Genomic DNA, 24280 nt, shown 5'->3' on the forward strand with positions numbered 1-24280 from the left:
TATCAGTGTTAGATATTTGTCAGCAGAAGGACTGAATCAGCCAGATAGTAATGAGACTGATGCTCAGAAATAATCTCACATGCTTGGTCTTTTTTTTTTGCTTTGTCAGGTCTTACGAGGATATTTAGACAATCTGGTAAGTCTGCCTTAAAGTAATCACTATTCAGATGCTGTAGTCTGAACCATGATTGTTGAGGAATTAATTTTGCTTTTGTCTCGACTCTGTTCTCCATATATAATTTTCCCCATCAGTTCTCATCAATGCTTATTCCTTCTCCATTTAATTCTCTTATGCGGTGTGGAAAATTAAACAGATGGTTGATTTTAGTGCTTTTCTCATTGTTTCGATTATACATTTGCATATTATTATTGGTGCCTGCTGTTGTTACAGTATATAATTGTTCACTAATCTGTTTGGCTTCTTCATGCTCCATTAATAATTCATTTCTGAAATCAGTGGCTTGAGATAAATGCAGCATTATTTTGGGGGTAATACTTGTTAATGAATGTCAGTGTTATCACACTCTCATCAGTCTCGCTTCCTGTCTGCTTTGAATGCAGAATGAGCTTTGTCAATGACAGTCTAAGCATTTGTTTCCATTGTGCAACTCCCAAACCAAGCGATTCACTAAAGCATGTATAATAAGCAGTCATTGTCTGTTCCTTGATTAATATGTGCTAGTAAATTATTTATTTTGCACAAAGATCCATGAACTTAATGGATGCAATTTCTATTATGTGGACTTTAAAAATAATGATTCATAAATTTCATTGACACTTGCATCTTTACATTCTTGACTATCAGGTTATAGCTGAGCCTTTTTTTTGGACAACTTCAGCTTGACTTGAGTGTTCTTTTCATCTAATTCTAGAAATTTAAATAACTTTCCACTGGCAAAATTCTTGTCAATCTTGGCACATACAAGCTGTTGGTTTCTTACCTGTCCCACATTAGAGAAAACTGACACACTCCCAACACCTGCATGTTTGTCTTCCCATTTTGCTAGAGATGAACAATTTTATTTTACACCTTCCTTGTGGTTTCTGCCTTGCTTTGGCTTTTTGCACGCAGGTCGACAGCTTTCCTGGTCTTCCTTAACCATCTGTACCTCAAGCTGTCCCTCATCGCCAGGTACAAGATAATTCTCTAACATCACTTTTTGCTTATTAGAATGGCCTGTTGTCCAAGAGGCAAACATATTTGTTGCGAATAGTTCTAATTCATTAATTTCACTCATGCTGTCTTTAAATATAAGTATTGTATTCTATATACTGTCTATTTCCTTGTGGCTTGTTGCCCCTAGGACTAAGTTGTAAATAAATTATTTTCAATTGCAGTTTAACATCCTGGTGATAAGTTCTTATTTAATGATAATAATGTTAAAATAAATTTTTGAAATTGGTTCTTGTCAATTACCATTGTTAGATTTTCTTTCTTGTTTGTAACCTGCATGCTGCTATATTTAACTTAGGATGACTTCGATGAACCAATGTGACAGCTCTTAATGCAACACTCAGCCTTGTGAAAATGCTCGCACTCATTGTTGACCTCTGATGGGCTTGTGTGACCTAGTTATATTGAAAATGATATATCGCACAAAAGATTTTTAACATCTTTCCCTTTTCTGATGCGTTTTATTTTTAAAAGTGAGAAAACGTATTATTGAAGGAAACCCGAATGACATTTCACGGACCAACAGCTCTGCTGACGAAATGGATTTGATGGGTGAAGAATCACCATTGCCTGTGGTGACAGATGTATTACAGTAAGTCCAGTCAGATTTTAAATCCATGTAATTTTTGCCTAAACTGCCATCTTTCGTTAATCTCTGTGTACTAGGTTAGCTGGTGACAGTTTTGAAGTTAACGGTATCCTAAAAACATTTAACCTTTGACAACTGTATGCACAATTTATTCAACATAAGCATCCAAAAAAAAAGAAACTGGGTAACGAAACCTAAATAGTATTGTACCCTGATTCTTTATACAACTGCAATTTGACTTTTTAAAAATTAATTCATGGGATGTGGGCATCACTGGCTAGGCCTGCATTTATTGCCCATCCCTAAATGCCCTTGAGAGGGGGCGGTGAGCTGCCTTCTTGAACCGCTGCAGTCCATGTGGTGTAGGTACACCCACTATGGAATATTATATTTTAAAAATGTTAGGGGAGAATTTTCCTCTCGTTGGGTGGGCACGGTGGGTGGGCCCGGGAGCGGCTGCGTAATGGTCTGCCTCCGCGATTGGACTCCAACTGCGATTTCATGCATCCAATTAATGGCCAGCCAGCATAAATCGTGCACTGAAACGCTCAGCGCTGCCTGGGTGGGGGTGGGGGTGGGGCAGGGGGCAGGGGAGAGGAGGGCGAGAGCGGAAGTCAGCGCATGTGTGCATGTGCTCTCACTGAAAGCTCCCTGAAGGCCTCAGGGAGCAGAAGATTTTTCACATTAGAAATGAAGTCACCAAAAAAAAGGAAAACATATCCCCTCATGCGACTCTGTCACATGAGCAGGGACATGTTAAAAATTAGTTTTAAAATTTTTATTTTTTTTAAAATCACCGGTCGAAACCTCATCCCACCTGTGCATGAGGTTTCGCAAAAAATGCAAAGGCCAGTTAAAAATTCCATTTAATTAATTGATTAAGGCCTCCTAATTGTGGGCAGGCACGCTTCTGCCTCTTGTGTGTGCCTGCGGAGCAAAATATTGCGAGAGTGCGAGATGACATCGGGACGCTTGCCCGATGTCATTGCACACCATTTTACTCCCGCTCGGGTCGGGCGCACTTCTGCCTGACGAGGGAAAAGTTCTTCCCTTAGAATTTCACTTACTAAGTAATTGAGGTTGGGAAAGGAAGGAGAAATAAAATTCTATGTTCCTCTCATGTTTTGTTTCTGATGGTTGAAGCAAAGGCAGTTGAAGTCAAGTCATTGTTAAATTCCTTGGCTGAGGAAAGATATCCTGAAGTGCTTCGGTGAACACTAAATTCACAAAGGAGAATGAGGGAAACAAAATATCATGCAAACAGAAAAATAAGACTTGTTTTTCAACCAACACCATCAAAATATATTAACCGATTATTCGATTCATTGCTATTTTTGGGATCTTGCTGTGCATACCTTGGCTGCCATGTTTGCCTGGATAATAATACTTTAGATTTACTTAGACTTAGGCCAGAATTTGGCGGCCCAGCCAACAGTCCGTTGACTTTCAGCGAGACTGGACGATCCCAGTAGCGGGTGGGGCTGGAAAATTCTTTCTTAGTAGTTCCTCCGTCCTCAAGACGCATGAAGTGGACAAAGCACGGCATTCTCTCCTATCCACAACCAATGTTCTCACATCACTCCATTGTCTGTTGACCAGCTAGAGATCTCTACTGACAGTCTGGCTCCAGTTCACCTTGGGCCACCCTCTTCTTCTACTTCCAGTAGGAGCCCCCTGCACGACTCGATGGGGAGGCATGACGGAAGTCAGGTGACATGGCCAATTAAGACAGCTGAGTCATCTTTCGCAGATGGTGGATGGAATTTGAGGCTGTTCTGAGGTTTCCTTACTTCGGTATTAGGTGTAAATGCGTATAGTGTATGCCTAGAATCCTTCGAAGACTTTTGGTATCAAAGGCATCCAGTTTCCTTTCTTGGCAGCTTTTCAGGTTCCAAGTTTCACAGCAATATAGGAGAGTGGAGTGCACATATGCACTGTAGAACCTAAGCTACGTTTTCATAGAAAGATTTTTACTGTTCAAAATCTTTTTCAATTGGTTGAAAGCTGATGATATTTTACCTATTCTCACATTAAGCTTTTAGGTCTTCATATTTCCTTGCTTCTTAAGACTGGGCATTGTTAGCTTATTTTGCTGTTTAAACCCAGGTGTCTTGTATAATACTAATTGTAATTTCCCTAATAGATTTTTTTTTTACTGTAAATTGTTTTATAAATTGTAGATTTATCTCCTGAGTTGATAATTGTGTGTGCAATGAGTCCAATGCCGTATTAAGTAATATGAAAATATTTGACACATTGTCCCGGGCATACAGCTCTTGTACAAGTTTTCAACTGATTGAAACACAACTGGCAATGTATGCAGAATTGCTGCTGACTTATTAAGTTATCTGAACCGAAACCTGAAATTATGATTAAAGAAGCAACAAGTAATAAAAACAGAAAATATAGTCCGCTTGCAAGACAAAGTGAGATTAGTATTTGGGTCTGAACCTTCATAGGAATTGAAATTGATCTGCTGGCTTTGTGAAACATTTTTTTACAACTGGTGTTGGCCTTCCCACCCCATTTATAATATGGGATTCATAATATCCCAACATATCATCCCATTGGTATTAGATACCAAATAAAGATATATGTGGATTTGTGAACACCCTAATATGTCCAGGCTGTATGTCCAGCATCATTTTAATAACACAATTGTGAAATGTGAACATTCTACACATTGAAAAGGATAGCGTGCACATTTTCGGGGCAAATCGTACCGAATGCCATATTGGTGAGGGCATCAGTGCAAGCGCAGTGAATGGTCATCGAAAATGTGCCGTGCAGGCAGATCCTGATGCCAATTAGCCTACAATACTGATTTGCCCTTATCAAGGGCAATTAGGGATGAGCAATAAATGCTGTCCTAGCCAGCAACACCCACATCCCATGAAGAAATAAAAAAAAAACTGATTTAATGCCAGCAATGCCATTTGGAGCTCAAACTCCAGTTAACGCTGTCTCTTAACCTCGCAAAGCTGAGCATTCATTCAGCAGCAGGAAGAACCCCACCAACACTATAAGGTTGATTTCTCGAGCTTTGCCATGGTGAATAGTGCCATTAATTGCATGCACATCACTTTGTGGGTGCCACATGTTAAGTCTGCCTGATTTTGGAACCGTAAGGGATTCCACTTACTCAAAGTCCAACTAGTGTGTTATGCAGCAAATGGCTAGGATCTGGGCTGCACAGCCTGAGAGCGTGGTGGAGGCAGTTTCAGTCGAGGCATTCAAAATTAGATTATTAGCTGAAAAGGTGAGATTGCCTTTTAATGAGCATGCATGACACGCAGATACGTGCTGCTTGCTATCAGGCCTCCATAAGCCTGCTTCAGATGAGTGGACAGCGCATGTGGACTTGTTTTGGGTGAAAATCAAAAATACTGCCCACAGAGTCTAATTTCATATAGCTGCTAAAATGTAGCATGAGCTTTAAGGGCCAGAGCACAGGGAATCAGGCTGAAATTCCATATGCACAATACATCATACATTTTGGCAGAATGACCACTGGATTTCATTCTTGATTTGCACAAGTCCAGTGATTTCGGTTACTTTTATTATTTTGTTTTCCTGCTTTAGTGTCATATAGGAAGTGAGTGATGTTTAAGACTTTTGTATGTTTTTATTGAGTTGGTTACGTTAAATAAGGTGATCAATAAAGAGAATCCTATTTGTTCGCTTTGGAGAAAGTTGAAATCTTTGCGTTTTTAGTATTTATGGTCTCGTGCAAGATCAGCAGTACACAGATAATTCTACAGATTGGTTTAAATAGGACCTTCTCTATTTTTGTTTTTCATTGTTTGCCAACAGAAATTCCAGCAGGTAAGTGCCAATCTAGTAGTAATTGTTCTTGGTCTCAGTACCTTTGAATGGCTTACCCACTAGTCCTTGATAATTTTTAGATTTATTTTTTTAAAAACCTGTAAATAATTAGTGATGTGTCTTGAGCTATATCTTCCATATTTTGTCTGAGCAATGTGATTTAAAGAATTCAAATTCTTATTAATTCAGTGCCAATGTGTTTATTTATCTATCAGTACCTAATACAACCTAAATACATTATGTTAATTCATAAAATAATAGAACCAAAGGATTATTGACATAAGGAAGAAGTTAAGGTTTTAAGTTATTGTCTCATTTGGTTTTATAAAAAGGAAAAATAATATTTTCATCAGCAGATGTATTTCTGCATTCCACTAAATATCTTACCATCAATATTTTGTACTTAAATCAAAATTGAACTTGTTATACATGAACTTATATTTCTACTAATTTCTAAATAAAGCGCTTGAAAAGTAGTTGCTTCATCTGTTGTAGAAATTGGTCAGAATCAAATCAGTAACTGTTTATTTTGTTGAAGTTCGTTAGGCTACAAATATATAATGGCTGTGTATAAATTAAATAAACATAATGTCAAATCAATATTTAAATATAGAAAAACCTATTATCCATGTTTCATTACCTTTCATTGTTGCCTAGTAGCCAACTCTTCATATTGGCTATTGTCATTGCCTGTATCACAGTCGATATGTTTGTTTTGTACTCTTACCGTTAACTGAGGCATTTGTAAAATGGACCAAACACTTCTCTCTTACAGTTGCTTGACAAGTCCTTTGTATGTAAGGGTCTTGGAATCACAGGCAACAAGGCAACTCAATTCAACAAGGTATTTACTGATTTTGTATTGTTACCAGCTATCTGGTCCTATCAAAGGCTGACATGTCCTTCCAATTTTCTTTTCATTTTTGTTACTTATGGGAGTGTAGTATTGTACTTCCTTACATGATTTTAGAACTTTTAACAGCAAAGTAAAACTAGTTACTCTAGAACCCTTCAGATTGTACCCATAGTTAAAATATAAAAAGAGGAAAACTGGATAATTCCATTGACATTTTTGACATTTTGTGTATAAAGGCAACTAAAACATTCTGCTGCACTTTATTTTCATATGGACTATGGATTAGCTCACAAGAATATGTGATTTTCTCGAAGTTGCATTCTGCACAACATTTCATGCCAAAGAAAAATTGTCCCAAAATAATACATCCATAAGGAGCAAAGGAAATGTAAAACAAATGAATGTGGTTCTTAAACCTACATAACTAGCTAAAATTTCAGTATTTGTTAATAGAAGCTAATCATCAATTTACATTGAACCTGTAAGGCACTGCAGCAATTATATTTGCTCTTCCTGTACGTGTGTGCTTCACAATGTGTGCTTCATTGCAGCTTTAAAATTGCATCAAGATCCTGTGCGTCACAAACCCTGATTGCATGAGTTAATGAGACATCTGTCTGTATAGGGACACTGGATGCCTATTTCCTAGCCTATTCCAAAATTGTAGCAGGTTAGGCATTGATAGGGATGGGGTGTTATGTACTGGTTTCTGCCAGAAAAAACTGAGGCTTAAGAGTTCAATGTGGACATGTACAGAGGATTTTGTAGTGCCAAAATAACTACACTTCTTAATTTAAAACTTCTGTAAGTGTGTTCTTAGTTACAGGGACTACCATCAGCCCTCTGTTTCCTCAAATTTATTTTTTGATCTTAACATTTCAAAACTTCAATGGGAACCATGACTGTGGGTCTTGGAATCATACACATTCCAACTTTCAGGTTACTGATTCATGTATTCAACTCATTCTCTAGAACCTGCTACTGCAGTTTAACAGCAAAGCAGGTCAATTTAGACATATGTGAAATGCAGAAAATCAACTTGTGACTTGTGATTCTGAAATGATATGTTTACAACAAACCTATTGGATATTAAAGTGAGTATAATACAATTAGATAATTAAATACGTATTTAAAAATTTGCAGTTCTCAGTTTTTATTTGAACACAACGGTCCCATTTTCCTACTATGTGCTCATTCTTGAAACTATTATATGTACAGAATTAGGTTTGTATACCACACAAGAATCGTCATATCCATCAGACATTAAAGGTGTAATATTTAGGCAAAGAAGAATTTAGGCAATGGACATAATTGGTGAGTACAACTTACCTGGGTACCTTAACCTTTTCGTTATTACTTTTAATCGTTGAATAGATTCATGCAGAAATTTCATATTTTGTTATCCATTGTATTTGTGGATTTGTATGTAGTGGGCTTGATCTTTACAAGGGAGAGGATTGCCACAAAAAAGTTATTGTCCTTGTTTTTTTATATCTTGTAGCCTGCAAGACATAAGGGAGTTAAGGGAGTATCTCAAAAAGAAGCCTTCAATACCTTTAGATCAGTTTTAGCACCATAACCTGCCTGAGCATTGCTTTCCTTATGATAATATCAGTCTTTCATTGGAAATGGTTCAAAATGGAAGATTCATTTGAATTGTGGAAATGATTTAATGATTATGTACTGATTGCCAATTAAGAAGTAGCTAATTTTAGGTTTGAAATTTTTGGTTAATCCCTTCCCCATAGTTGAAGGCATAAATAAATTAAAGTTAAGAGCATGTAAGCCACTTAAATCACTAGGCAGTGACCTGTTGAGGTAAATGAAAAAGGGATGGAGAATTGTTAGGCAAAAGCAAAGGGGATTTAAAGTGGCACTTGAAGCCACTTCATAGCAATCAAGAATTGCTGCATTGATATGATGCAGTGTGCCATGAGGCCTGGAGGGATATTAGCAGAATGGAGCATTGGAGACAGAAAGTTGCACTCATTGGTTAGGTGATACAACTTTGCAAAAAACATATTAAATCATATTTTCTGAGAATATAATCTGTTATCACTCATGTCAATAGGGTCTTACTGGACCAGTGTCAACAACTGATGAGTCCCAGCCAATTATGAGGAACCTCCATCATTTGAGATAACATTATAATGTTTTTGCATCTGATCTAACAGGCTATAGCAAAGATGCATCAGCATGGAGTTTGGAAAATCTGGTGTAGATTGCTGCATAAACAGAGAACCTTAATTAAATGGGTTGATGAGAGGAAATCTCTAGTTAATAACATGGCAGGCATTGGTTGAGGGCTAGATTTTTGTGGAGGCTCCCTGACACCACGGACCTTTAAAACTGCAGGCCGGGACCCGATTCTGGGATTCATGGCACCCCCAATTTTCACCAGCACAAGATATGGGTGCGGACTGGTACAGGTCGCAAGCCTGCACCCTGCACTCCTGACCTGGCTGGCTCCATTGTGGGATATGTATCTCCTAACCCTTCATAATTTTTGTGGAGTCGGGCCAGCTTCTGAACGACTCGTAGTTCACAGCCCTTCAGAGGTGTCGTGAACCATAATCTAGATAAGAGAACCTTTTGAAAGGTAAGTTCAAAAGGTCTTACCCTTCATGCCAACCTCTGGCACTTCCATGTGCATTCACACAGTGTACACTCTGTACAGAACCACTGAACCCTACAGTAACAATAGCATGTATGAAAAAGCTTTAAATTAAAGTCATTCATTCATAAAAAATTACTACATCCCTATAAAAGTGTCAATCATCCAGACCCTTTCAGTAGCAGTAACTGCAAGCTCTTGGAATATCTTTATCTTGTGTAAATAAACATTGTGCAATTGACAGAATAGCTCAGAGAGAAAAAGAACTGTCAATTAAGCAATGTTTTCCCTAGGGCACAGCTGTTTCAACAAAGTAATGGATTTCTGGGCTGTTTGTAATAGACAGAGTACAGATTGTACTTAACCAGCCTGTGCTTGCAAAACCCCAAAAAAAATCTATGGATAGATGTGATTCTGCGAAAGGGCTGCACTTAATCCTGAGTGCATTAATAGCTACACTAGCAACACATTTAAAATAATCAGTCAAGCTCATACTGTATCTCATTTATGCTTGCTAGAAGTGACATACATTCATATGCAGGGACCCGTTCTCTGCAAACAAATGGAATATGTTCAAGCCTTGCGCTGTTTTTGAATTACGCAGAAGCATGGGGAGTCTATAGTTCCCTGTTGCTTTCTCCATGCAATGTCTCAGCCAATCAGAGGTGACTTGCCAACCAATCAGCACCCCTTTTCTCCTGTGGTATAAATTGTTGTGATTGTTTGAAATTTGACATTCATGCCTTTGTCCTGCTGAGTGCAAGATGAAAAGCTTTGCCAACATGTCTCTCTTTTCAGCAACATTCAAGAATCAATGTTCACATTATATGGGCTTTATGTGGATGAAGTAGTTTTGCAGCAGTATGGCTGGGTACGATAGCCTTAAGATATGCATACAAATCAAACAAGATACTTGGTATAAATAAATGACTTTGTCCAGTTCCTAGTCTGTGTGTGATAAGTACTTCAGTAAAGCAACACTAACTGTATTGAATAAATTATTACCACATTAATCGTTCTGCTAGATTGAGCACATACATCTTGAGCGCACACTAATTGTGGACAATACTCGTTCCTTCATTCATATAAGTTTAAGAAAGAAAAAATTAATTCAGTTACAAGAACAGCTATTGATCTGTTAGAATGTTCCATCCTAGAAAAATATCAAAGTATATAATTTGTCAAGTTCCTTGAATAGAATCAAAACACATGAATGTTTACTCAGAATTTTTAAATCTACTGCTGGGATAAACATTTTACTTCCAGGCGGATAGAATTTACATGCTGGGATAGAATTCCTCTTGTATGTCTTTTAAATATGTATCAATCAATAGAAATTATTCAAATCATGCTGAATTTTAAAAAAATATTCATTGGATGGGCAATGGCCCATCCCAAATTGCTCTTGCATTTAGGAGTCAACCACATTGCTGTGGGTCTGGAGTCACATGTAGGCCACACTAGGTTTCCTTCCCTAAAGGACATTAGTGAACCATTGGGCCTTTACAACAATCAACAATGGTTTCATAGTCATCATTAGACTTTTAATTCCAGATTTTATTGAATTCAAATTTCACCACAATGGGATTGGAACCCAGGTCCCCAGAGAATCACCCTGGGCCTCAGGATTACAAGTCTAGCAGTAATACCACTATGCCATTGCCTCCCCCAAGAGTCCCACCCCTGAATTCTGTATTGACTACTTTGTATGAGATAAATTATCAAGATGCAAGGAGTCTTGATTTAATATTGGGTGTGTGTTCATCATTTATGCTTAAACCGGAGCAAAGTGAAACAATATAATTATTTAATGCCCTAGCAGGACCTGTCCTGTTAGATTTAAAATAGCCAGTTAGATCTCTGCATTTTTGGTTTTTGGACCATTTGATTGGAAATAAAAATCTCAACTATCCAAAAGTAACCATTTATATAATTGTGCAAAATTGCCTTTTCATTTATTATATTCTCTAGTTTTTGCTTGGATTCTTTTCTGCATACTCAGGCCACATGTAATCGGGCTAATTACTAACTGCACTGGACTACATGTACCTATTTCAGATGCACAGTGCTGCCAACACATATATTTATACATGTTTTAAACATTTTCTGTACACATGCATTGCTCACTACAATTTTTAATTGTGCTCCCAATTTCAGGGAGGTGAAGCATCCAGGATGTAGAAAGGGCAAAAACAAATTACTGTTTGGTAAAGTTGCATTTTTAGGTCAACTTGCAGAATTCTGCATCAGTCTTCGATTGACTTGATTGAATAATGAAGGTTTCAGTTGTTCTTTTAAAATAATATAAACTACTGGGGTAACTTTAACCACAGAAGACAGGTAGGTTGGGAATGGGTGGGATATTAAAATTTTTTAAAGTCTCAAACCCAACCCCTACCCACTTCCACACACCACTTCCAATTTTAACAGAGGTGTAATGAGGATAGGCAATGAACCTGCTCCCAGGAGGCAAGTTGGCCATTAAAATATTATAATGAGGCCACATAGCTCATATTTGAAGTGGGAAGAGGACTGCTTCATGGAAGAGACAAGTACCTTTCCAGCATAGCTTGTGGGCCAGGAGGAGGAATGTTGCTTCCTAACCAACCAAGCTTACCTGTTTCCCTGCACACCAATGGACTCATCCCTCCCCCTGCCTACTGATCTAAATACCCCACTGTGCTTGGAGCTCCCGGGTTTGGAGATCGAATCCCTCCACATCCCTCATGATCAATGACCACTTTCTCCAGCAATCAAGATCTGGACCCAGGCAAAACTCCACAGTATGCAGAACAAAAATGAAAGAGAATCCTCCTCCGCCCACACCCCACCCAAACCCCCCAACCCCAGTCAAGATCAGGCTCCAAGTCTCTAAGGTCTTAATTCTGAAGTGAAGCTTTAACAGACAGGCTCAGCCTAGATCAAATTGACCTCATAATCAAAATTGAGTCCAGTTCTACCACTCTATAGTTTCATACAGTACAATAGTTCACCTGGAAGCCAAACAGAAACCCGTTGGGCTAAAAATGCGATAAGGCCCATTAGCAGGCATGGGGATCACAATGCGTAATTATCCTGTGCCTGTCGGAAGTGATGCAGGCAGTATGCAAACTATGTACCGCCTTTTCATCTCCACTATTGTGGTGTGCAGCTTCACACAACTCCACTGGAGTCCTTAATGCATGAGGTAGAAAGGAGGTGAAAGACCATCTTTCTGCAAGGGACCTGAAGGCATCCACAGAAGTACCTAGAGAGGGAATGGGTGCAGGCAGTCAGGAGGTCACTGCAAGGAGTCTGACCATGAGAACTTGGACACAGTGCCAGGAAAGGCTCAATGACCTCACATGGTCAAAGCCAGTGAATGCATCTTAAAATTCTATATCCTAAAAACCGCACTACTATCCTTGCACACTGCTCAATGCACCACACCTCATCACTCACCCATCAACAACCTCTAGCAATCAGGCCTCAAACCTGACATTCATATGCTCCACCTCACCCTCACACACTTAGCGCTCCTGTAAGCCTCACACCCACATTTTACAGCTTCCACATACTTCCAGCTATTCAGCTATACTAGGCTTATTACCCAAACATATTGCAACACACTCACTGACATTCTTTCCCCTCTCTGGCAGGGCAAGGTGGTGCATAACAGGAGGGAGCTGCAAAGAACCAGTGGGGCTCAAGCATGGTTGCATGTCCTTATCTGCTTGGAGAAGACAGTGCTCCTCATTATTGGAGCCATCACAGAGGCCATTCTGCCTTGTGCACCTCAAATTTCACTTCACCTTCATTTGGCATGAAGGACAAGCTGCAGATGTTGTAACAGTGAAACTTTGTTTTTCAATCAACCGCCACTTCCCTGACCATCCAACCCTCCCCTTGTATATTTATGCTTTTAGAGTCCCAAGCCCTGCTGCCTGGTCCGCCAGTGGTGCCTGATAATGAAGGGCGAGAAGAAGAAAACATTCTGAGGAAGAAGTACCGTCATTTGAGTGACACTGCCACCTGTTCAGGTACATGCACTGTACCTTAGAAGACAATGAATGTTGGTCCTTGCATGCAGGACTTTGGTAAACTTCCAGGTGCAGTGATGCACGGCAAACTGAGAAATATTGGTGATCTCACTGGCACCAGCCTGGAAGAATCAACTGGCATAGAAATGGAGGGCCGTCATGACCTTGATGCCATTGGCATTGCTATCCTCGCCCTGCTCAGAAGCTGCAGGCCCAGTTCAAGGAAGTTGTACAGTTCTGTGAACACCTCTTTGGTGAAATCTGGCCACTGCAGATGCTGCTCCAGGCTGAAGTGAAGGTTGGAGAAGTGCTCCCCAAAGATCCCAAGTGGTAAGGCTCCTGTCTAGATTGCTCCTCCTCCTCTGCCTTTGAATAACTCCTCCAACACAGTACACAGTACTTCCATGAACTCTATAGCAGCTAAAGAAAGTCAAAAGTATGGTGATTCCTTTAAATATCACTTGTGAGGTGATCCATCACAGATTTTCAAAAAATATTCATTCACGGATGTGGGCTTCACTGGCTGGGCCAGCATTTATTGCCCATCCCTGGTTGCCCTTGAGAAGGTGATGGTGAGCTGCCTTCTTGAATCGCTGCAGTCCATGTGGCGTAGATACACCCACTGTGCTGTTAGGAAGGGAGTTCCAGGATTTTGACCCAGCGACAGTGAAGGAACAGCAATATATTTCCAAGTCAGGGTGGTGAGTGACTTGGAGGGGAACTTCCAGGTGGTGGTGTTCCCATTTATCTGCTGCCCTTGTCCTTCTAGGTGGTAGTGTTCGTGGGTTTGGAAGGTGCTGTCTTGGTGAATTCCTGCAGTGCATCTTGTAGATGGTGCACACTACTGCTACTGTGCGTCGGTGGTGGAGTGGGTGAATGTTTATGGATGTGGTGCCAATCAAGCGGACTGCTTGATTGAATACATGTTCGGCTGTGTATGTTTAAGAGTGGGCATTAACAGAAACTGCAGGGTCCAAAATTGCAAGTCAGAAGCCAACTCAACATTCAATATTGACTGACATTACAATCTGCCCACATTGCATGCTTCTTGCACACTTATGCTATATCTGTGCTATCATCCTTCCTAACATGGCAGTTGGTGTGGGTTACCCTGGAAGTCTTCGGAATGGGAGCCCACCACTTTGTTCTGTTCTGGGCCCCCATAGCAGTGAAACCAGCAATGCTACGAAAGAATAGCCTTTAATTTTGTTTTGTTACATGGTTTTGTTGTATTACAGTAAGTGAATAGCTAGCTTGGTTCGGAGATTAATAGTTACAATGTGCATGATACAAAAGGTAGTTAGCATAATTTAATATCAGAACATCTTAATATTTCTACCACCCTCCTTCTCTGTCTCTGTCCCCTTCCACTGCACCGCGCTCCCTGAAAAAGATAAAGTACTCAATAATGTATATATCATAGTTCTAGTATTGGAAGTTAACATAAGCTACCATTACAAAATGAGACAATTAGTTTTTAATTTATTTATATCATCCATCAAGCAAAATTTGCAGACCTACATAAATTATGCTCAATACTAACTTTAGGGGCAGCATTTTTGAGTTCCTGAATATCCATCAAGGTTCTTACAGGAGAGCGACTTTATTGGAAAATTGCACATGCACATTCTGCAATTTTCTGCCCTTAGAAATCAATGGTTGCGACACCTTCCAATAAGCCACTTGAAGGACTGCGTTAGTGAGGTATTGAAAACTTTCTAAACAAATTGCTGTGGAATAGTTTGCACAACATTGTGTTATTGATCATAAGGATATGAAGCATTTTTCCATGATTTTTCAACCTTAATGAGCTATTTAATTGATATAAAGTACAAATCAAGAATCTGTTATTTAATTGGCAAATAAAAAACATAATATGGCTGATTCACTAGAGTTTTGAGCTCCAAATGTGCCTACTTTGATGTCTCAGAGCCCAAGAAAAATGATGCTAAGTCCCACTCCTGCAGTGTTTAAACTTCCGTTGGCCTCCATTATTCATGTTCCAAAGTGCCTGGCATAGAAATGGTCATGCAAGTCAGATTATAATTAAACTGAAATTATGCCACTCCTGCCCAATCCAAAGCATTGTCCCAGCTTTCTTCCATTTCAATTGCTTGCAGGTCAGGAACAAGCATTTCTGTGTATAATTAAAAATTAGAAGTGAACATTTAAAAACTTGTGGTAAGGTACTATTTTGCCTCTGATAGTAAGGAAGCTTTTATTATTTTGCTATATTTAAGGGAACAACTCATGAAAATCCCTTGGGAGAGTCTTTCAATTAGGTTTCCAATTGAGGGTTCTTCTTCAAATAAAATAGGTGTGAAAATATTCAGAAGAATAGGATGATAACAGGGAGCTTAGGCACCACATGAAAGGGGCACCTTTCTATTGTTACTCTCAACCACAGATTTATGATCCTTCTTTACACATTACCCATGAAATAAAGGCTCCTTGGCAATCTAAGGTACTAGCATTGGCTGATGACTCCTTTGCAATATTGCAACACACCAGCTGAGAGAATGTATAAAGAGGCCTGTGAAAAAAGACACCTTGAAACATGCTTCTGGTGATTTCTCCCCCTGCCACCCCACCCTGGTGCTGGTCTGACAAATTTCCCTTCATCACATCATTTTGCTACATTCTGAAGAACACTGTAATGGAAAGAGGCCTTCATGTCGAAGAACTGGAGCATCCAAATTTTAAGAACTGGCCTCAGGGACTGGGAACCCTAACCTCATGGTTTTGGAAGGAGCTAACCTTCATCTATGGAAGGTGCTATTTGCTCTTCTTCTATTTTCGGTATACCTGCTTATGTTTTCTCTGAACACCACCCAATGACTTGCCCTCAAATTGACTCTCCAAATCTGTTGGCTAAGAAGGATATGGGTTGTTGACTGGGAAATATAGGTGCAGTATCCAGGTGAAAAGCTAGGCAATTCCTCCTATGAGGGAACACGGTCTTCTTGGGCCCTATCTTTTGTCACAGTCCAAGGTGGTTTGACCATTTTTCATGGAAAGAACTCTGACCTAAGCTATGTTAAAGTGTGTTTTTCAGCGGAGGCTTGTCTAAAAGAGGTTAGCTTCCCAAGACAGACTCATGCTGAATTAAGCATCAGCATGCTGACGAATAGATGCATAGCAGCTGGATATTGGGGGAGTGGAATTCCTTTCAGTTCTGGTATAGGGCAGAGTTGACAAGGCGATGTGTTTTCAGTCAGTGGTACACTACACCATGGGGAAGCATACAACCCTAGAGAAGCTGTGTGCTTGCTCCATCTGCTACTCTTTGCCATGAGAAAATGAAATGTGTTTCGCTCTCATTGAATACAGAGCTTCAGTAACCTCCCATACGCAACAGTGGATGGCAAAATTTTGTAGAATAAGTAACGGTGAAGCTGTCAGTGCTCACTGTTATTAAAGTGTAAAGCAGGCAGCAACTCACAGTGACTATGCAGACACAGTTAAAAGCGGAAATTTGGAAATTGCTCTCCAAATTGACCTGCTCCTGCAGCAGCTTCATTATAGCAGCAGAGATTCAGTATTGAAATAGGTATAACAGTGTATAGTTGTGTTTATGTGATACATACGCTCTAAACTCACCAAGAATAATTAGGGATTGTCCATGATGAAAAAAAAATGCTTTCCTTTAACATTTAAAATCAGTGAATAAATATGCACAAATAAAACTTAGTTGCCTCGGCTTCGTGAATCAGGTTATCAGGGTATTTGCATACAAGCGATAGTTTGCTCTTTTAGTGCACTGAACTATATGGTGGCTTGTTGCTATACTTCAGATTTTAGGTAGGCAATGGTAGTAAACATACTACTAAATGTAGGTGTTTATTTTTTGTATATATCATGAGAAATAAGCTTTCTTGCAAAAGGAAAGTTGCAGTTTTTTAAAATTATTGTTGTCCTGCGTATGTGTAACACTACTGAGTAGCAAATTTTCCAATAAATTGCTTAATAACTTACTACAATAAGGGAAATACAGTCTTCTGAGGAAAATGTTAATTTTGTCAGGTTTGAATAATCTGCAATTTTAGCATCCAAAATAATACTTTCATTTTTAAAATAAAATAGCAACTCTTATTGTGGCAGGATCCCAATACTTGCAGCAAAAAAAAATGTGGCTATCTGTTCCCAATTTCAGTTTTGGAAGAATAATATAGCGAACTGTGAGACAATGCACAATTTTAGTCAGAGATGAAGGTGAGTGGGGACTTATGGCGTAAATGGAGTCTGCAGACAAATGCTGATATTTACACAGTCACTATACTAATACATGTGATTTGGAGCAGTGCCTTCAGTTTTGTCTATGTGAAGCAAAATTTAATAGTGTAACTGGTAATCACATTTAGAAACCAGGATTAAGAAACGTTTATGGGACTAAATTAGATAGGCCCTGATTATAGACACAGGGATTATGAATGGCAATTACCCCATGACCATTCAATATAATGCATACAACACTTCAACTTTGCTGCCTGCACATTTCCATTACTGCTTGCAGCCAGCGCTAACTGTGCTGTTCATTGACTGTCCACATCAACAGGGGCCCAGAACTTTCTAGCATCACTGAAAGCTAGCCAGTAGCTCTTAAAGGTGGTGCATTGTGTTGTAAGGGTTTGTTCATTAGGTCTCACCAAGAGGTTCAGAGGCTTGTAAGGTTGAACGGTAGTGTTTATTGGTAACACATAACTATTTACATATGTACAAAGTATAGCCCAAATTTGGAGCTAACTTCATGTTGACTTCTTCTTGATTCTCTCCATACAACTCTGCCTCCTGTCTACTGTCATGTGTCTCTCTACATCATACTGTGGACGGTACTGTTCTCCAGTCTGACATTAACCCTTGCTATGCCTTATACTACACCCTTATACTACACCTTCCCCCCAAGTCTTTACCTAACATTTTATAGTACAATCTTTCTTTACGTGCTACCCCTTTCTCCCAACCTCAAGTCTCTGACTTTATCAATTCAGATGGTCTGGATTCTTCCAAATCTCATTCTGGTCACATTTGGAGGAGTGGTAGGCTCAGTTGTTCTGGGCAAGCTTTGCTGGCTTAGAGTTGTTTCCGGTATTTGGTTCTCTCCTTCTGATTCACTTAAATATATAGTAGGAGGTTCACCTCGAGGAATGATGAGGAAGCTCCCTCTGAACCACCTGATCATGCCTGCCATGGTATGTATTAGGCATGACCTTAGCTATCATTGTCTCTCCAGACAATGACGTCCTCTCTTTCAAGGCCCCTGATCCAAACTTTGTCACCGTTGTATAACTGGAGCAGGTTTCTAGTGTAGTATCTCCTATTGTAGGCCAAAGCCTGTCTCTGTCTGTAGGACTGTTCTCGGCCCTGAACCTTCTGGTAGTCCTTGACTGCCAACCCTGGGATTAGTTTCTTTGGCAGCATTGGGAGTTGAGTGTGAAGTTTACTGCCCATCAGGAGCTCTCATGTGGCCAATCCACATTGCAGCCGGGTGGATCTATATATTAAAAGCTCTGTTGGGAAGTCTTCGCTTTTTCTCTAAAGGGTTTTCATGGTGTGGATACCTCTTTCTGCCTTACCATTGGATTGTGGATATCTTGGGGAGCTGGTAAGGTATTGAAAGCCATAACTGATGGCAAATTGAGCGAGGCATTCACTTGCGAATTGCGGGCCGTTATTGGACACCACCTGTTCCGGGATGCCATGGCTCACAAACACTTTCTTCAAGTACTTAACAACCGCCTCTGTAGTCATCATGTGTAACTGCTTCACTTTGATCCGTCAGGAGAAATAGTCAATCACGATGAGGAAGGACCTGCCATTAAACATGAGTAAATCCATTGCCAACTGTTCCCATGGTCCAGTAGGGAACTGTGTGGGGATAAGGGGCCCTCTCTGGACACATTTGTGCAGTGTGCACACCTGGCCGTTTGAGATCATTTCTTCAATTTCCCTTGATATTCCTGGCCACCACACTGCAGATTGGGCCTGTGCTCTGCACTTTGCAATGCCCAGGTGGCCTTGGTGAATTTTTTTGGAGCATTTCCGGCCGAAGGGAGACTGAAATGACCAAATGCTCATTATATACTAGCAAATTAAATATCAAGGTGAAGTGTTTCTACTGTTCAAAACAAATTTCCATGACGTTACCTCCTGGCCTCTGCTGTGACCACCCTTGTTGACAGTAATGACAGATGTGGACACACAGCTCATCTCACAAGTGCTCACAGCGTATTTGCTGAATCTTTTCTGAGGTAGCTGGCAAATGTTTTCTCACCAATTGGGAATATGATTCGAACTCATGAACCAGGTTGACATCATGTTTCACAGAAAGGTCGACTGTGGCCCTGGGTAGTATGTCTGCAGTGGAATGATGTTTCCTTCGAACATATACTGTATCATATGTGAAGCACATGAGACATAAGCGAAATCTCTGAATTCTGGGAGGCATCTTCGCAAGTTCCTTCTCGTCTAACAGTGAGGCCAGTAGTTTGTGATCCATTTCAATGGTGACTTTCAGTCAGATAGCTTCTTGCAAAACCATGTGACTCCAAAAGCTTCCTTTTCAATAACAGCATACCATACCTCTGTGTCTGGCAGTTCTCTAGATGCATAATACACCGGTTGGTGACATCCATCCAGTTTTACCTGGAATAAAACTGTCCCTAGGCCTGTGGAGGAAGCATCTGCTGCTATAGTAACGGGCAGGGATGGGTCATAGTGAGCCAGTATATCAGGTGAGAGCAGCATGTCTTTGATGTGATTGAATGCTTGCTGTTGTGCATCCCAGCACTATGCCTGGCCCTTTTTGAGAAGGTGCTGCAGGGGCTCAGTGACTTGCACCAGGTTGGGCAGAAATTTCACCAACTGGTTCACCATGCCCAGGAATCTTTGCTGGTCTGGGATATATGATGAGGTTGGGAACGCGCTGATTGCCTTTGTTTGCGCGGGTCCACCATGATCCCTTTGTGGCCCACAATATGTCCTAAGAACCGAATAGAGATCTTAGAGAACTCACATTTTTCATTCACTGTTAGCCCTGCTTCCTGTAAATGCTCTAAGATATCCGTGAGCCTCCTATTATGTTCCTCAATGGCTGTATCATGGACCAAAACATGATCAATATGGCAGAGAACACCCACCTTGTAAGATTGTTGACATTGCGCGTTGAAAAATCTTGGGTGCCAAGGTAATGATGAAGGGCAAGCGGTTGATACAGAATCTACCAAATGGGGGATAAAAATACATGGGAACACCACCACCTGGAAGTTTCCCTCCATCCTGACTTGGAAATATATCGCTGTTCCTTTACTGTTGCTGGGTCAAAATCCTGGAACTCCCTCCCTGTGGGGTTCAAGAAGGCAGCTCACCACCACCTTCTCAAGGGCAATTAGGGATGGGCAATAAATGCTGGCCTAGCCAGCGAAGCCCACGTTCCTTGAATGATTAAAAAATAAATAAGTAAATAAATGTAGTCAGAAATCTGGACTTCTCATCTGGTGGAAGTTGCCAGAAGCTGCTGTTAGCATTGAGCTTTGAAAACACCATGAGTTTGCAAAGCTTGGTCAGGCTGTCGTCCACCGAGGACATCGGGTAGACTTCCCTTGCCACTGTCTTGTTGAATTGTATCAGGTTGAACACAGATGCAAATAGACCTGTTTAGCTTTGTAACTGAGACCATAATGGAACACCATTCCATCGGCTGAGTGACAGGGGTGATGGCCCTCATTTTGGTCATCTCGTCCAGTTGTTGCTGCATTTGCTTCATAAGCGGAAGCAGTATTTTCTGTGGTGTGAACATACACACAGGCTTGGCATATTCCCTCAATATAATAATATATGCAGTCTTCAGTCACCCCAATCCATGGAAAAGTTTTGGAAACTCTTTCTTATAATTGGAACCAGACCCTTGCTAGTTAACCTCATCAATTTTCTGATGGAGGTTAAGGTCAACACAGGCTTTCCTACTCAAGAGGGAAAATTCTTGATTGTGAAGAACAAATAATGTCTCCCGTATTCGTTTGTTTTTGTATTGGAGTGCGGCTTGCAACATGCCATTAACTGAGAGCATAATGCCGCCTGCTCCGTACAGCTAAGTTGTATGTAGCGTTTCTTCACCAGCCATGGTTCCTTATCTGAGAGGACTGTAACACTGGTTACCTTATCTAATTTGAAATTGGTGAGGTGACCGTTTACAGAGATGTCACCATTCCTAAAGGAGAATCTGGGATCCTAGACCTCGCCCAAGAAGCACGGTTGAACTTCTTCCTGGTGTGGTACCTCAATCATGTGGACTGTTTTGGGATCCTCTGTGCATCTCGATATCTTAGACTTGCACAGCTTTCCAAAGTGTCCTAGCTGGTTGCAGTTGAAACATTGCACAGAGATTGCTGGATGTGTCTCTTGCCTGTGAGGTCTTTTGGCTTCACATTGCTGACATGGTCTCCCACCGTGGTGTGGTCTGTTTGGGTATTGTCTTCCTTAGCCTGGAGTCCCCCTGGCCTTTTGTTGCTTCATGAGCTGAACAGTGGAGTTGCTCTATATCATGTCTTAACCTCGACACATAAAATGAACTGGCAAATTTCAGACTGCCTAAATATTTAGATGGCCTTTTCTAGAGTCAGGGCTCCTTTTACCTGTAGTATGTCCGAAAGGGTGTATCCAGCCACTCCAACTACTATTCGGTCTCATATGAGCTCTGACTTAAGGTTACCATAGTCACAGCCTTCAGCCAATCTGTATAATTGGTTTATGAAAGAGTCAATGGGATCTCCAGGCTGTTGGGCCTGCTTGTTGAACTTTGCTTGCTCTAAAATTTTATTACTTCTTAAATTAAAGTAGGTATTGAAGGCTTTCAGAACATCTTCAACTTTATCTGAAGATTCATTACTTCCTTGCCTTGCAATGATGTCATCAGCTATTGGACCTACTGGGTACTGAAGTGTATTCACTTGTTCAGCCTCTGTCTTCTTATCTAATCCTGAAGCTATCATGCATCTTGAAAATCCTTTTTTGCCAAAGCCCCAAATTCTGTGCCCGGGCTGGCTGTTATATCAGCCCAAATTGACCTGGTAGGGTTGATTTATTATCCATGGTTACTTTTCAGCTCAGGGGAGTACAGCTTGAAATGCTGTTTCACTTTTAAAGATGGTGCAGCAGTAACTGTTTCTTCAGTGCTTCTTTCTGCGCTCGCCGGGATTTGGCAGGCTTCCACGGTGATCACGGGCCTGACCTCAAAGGGATTGCTTTCTTGCAGCAAATTTTTTAATCAAAGATTTGGGTTCTTTAGAACGTTTTCGGACTATGTTAGAGCAATCAAAAGGTGCTTCCTGTCTTTGGCTGAGCTTTTAAAAGTTTTTTTTTATGGAGCTCAGCCGCTGCATGGTATGGCGCTGACACTGAACCTTGGCTGACTGCAATGATTAATGAAACAGACTTCTCTGACTGATTAATGACTTGAAGACTTTTAAAGGCTAGTTCAGCCTTAGAACTGAATTTTTGCTCACCCTTGTTAGGTCCTTTGACTCTGCAATTGATTTAGATTCACAATGGCCTTCCATGCCTGTAATGCAGATTTGTTTTAGGTAATCCCCAGCTGTGTCTTCAGTTCAGGTGCACTTCAGTTAGGTCAGAATGCTTTCCTTTAGTTTTTCAAATCCTGGGTCCTTCACCAGCTTCTTCGGTTCTGGGTTCATTCGTGAGCTGCCACCATGTTGTAAGGGTTTGTTCAGTAGGTCTCACTAAGAGGTTGAGAGGTGCGCAAGGCTGAACAGTTGTGTTTATTGGTCACAGATAACTATTTACATATGTACAAAATATAGCCCAAACCAGGAGCTAATTTCATGTTGACTTCTCCTTGAATCTCTCCATACAACCCTGTCTCCTGTCTACTGTCATGTGTCTCTCCACATCATACTGTGGGTGGTGCTGTTCTCTAATCTGACATTACCCTTGCTATGCCGAACACCTTATATTACACATTGTGGCTGGAGCAGGTGCTGGGAGTCATGCTGGAAGTGAATCTGACATGGGAAACAGTGAAGAATGGCACAACATGGGAGAGAGCAGACTCTAAGATTGTGTAGGAGATGAAAAGTATGAGCGATGTCCTGTATCCACGGGGAGCCAGGGGGCCCTCCTGTCAGGCAGTGAGAGCAGATAACAATGGAGGTCAATGTCAAGAGTACAGCCCTGAGGATGTGGATACAGTGCCACAAGAAATTCAATGACCTCACACAAAAGTCAGTGAATGCATCTTCAAATGCCATATCCTTTCAACTTCATCATAGGTCTCAGACACTGCTCAAGTCACCATACCCCTATCACTCACCTACCAGGAATCTCTATCAATCAAGACTCATACTCAGCATTCATATGTTTAACTGCACCTTTACACACTTAACAGTACCGCAAACTTCACACCCATGTTTTACAGCTTGCACACACCACTAGCTATCTCTCATGATAGCCAAAACAACCATCTTGCATCCAGATTACACTACACTCACTAACATGCTTTCCTGTCTCTCGAACAACCAAAGGCAGCAGGAACTAATCAGTTTGGACAGATGCACATACATGTACTAACTCCCATGGAGTTAACCATTATTGGCACATTCACTATTGAAGCACATGGCCAGTAATGGGGCTGAAACCATCGAAGGTGGTGGTACCCTCACATCTAACCCTGCTTCGCACATCCCACTTCCCCCTGTGATGGCCCATGTATTTTTGAAGAAAAAAGCTATATTTTATGTTGGGGCGATGGCCTCTTTAGGAACTAGATTTCTTTAGGAGTTGATCTCTGGTAAGCACCTGGCTTCCAGTAAATGCTTATGTGACAAAGTTGCCGGGATATAAACAATAGAATAGCAAAGGGTCAAGAAGAAGTTAATTACAGGGTTGAGTAAATTGTGGGTCTAGCTCTGGTTTCAAGCAAGGATTTTAGTTTTTAGAATAGTTTGGCTGCAGAGCAAGGAACATCATTTTCCAGCAGAGTTTATTTGAAATTTGTTATGCTGGCTAAAGGAGTTTAAACTTGTAGTTAACTAAAAGAGTTATGCGCCATGGGTAGTCAAGCTAAGAGAAAGAGAGCGTGAGAGAGTTCTAGGTACAAGACGCTAGAGTTAAAGAATATTAGAACCAGGAGAGTTCTGACCTGAGGTGGCTACACTTAAGACACTAGCTAAACCTGTATTGAACTGGGGGT

At 40.6% G+C, this 24280-nt stretch overlaps 1 protein-coding gene across 1 annotated transcript in view; it reads left to right on the forward strand.

Moving 5' to 3' along the window:
• kcnq1.2 (potassium voltage-gated channel, KQT-like subfamily, member 1.2) overlaps window positions 1-24280 on the forward strand; it is an 877535-nt gene that overhangs the window by 262660 nt on the left and 590595 nt on the right. The window contains exons 11-14 of the mRNA XM_078568568.1: window positions 110-136; window positions 1073-1132; window positions 1649-1766; window positions 6364-6432. Of these exons, the coding sequence (XP_078424694.1) occupies window positions 110-136; window positions 1073-1132; window positions 1649-1766; window positions 6364-6432 (274 nt within the window). The remainder of the gene's footprint in view (window positions 1-109; window positions 137-1072; window positions 1133-1648; window positions 1767-6363; window positions 6433-24280) is intronic.

Source organism: Cetorhinus maximus, chromosome 22 (genome assembly GCF_964194155.1).
Source record: "Cetorhinus maximus chromosome 22, sCetMax3.hap1.1, whole genome shotgun sequence".
Lineage (NCBI taxonomy): Eukaryota > Metazoa > Chordata > Chondrichthyes > Lamniformes > Cetorhinidae > Cetorhinus > Cetorhinus maximus.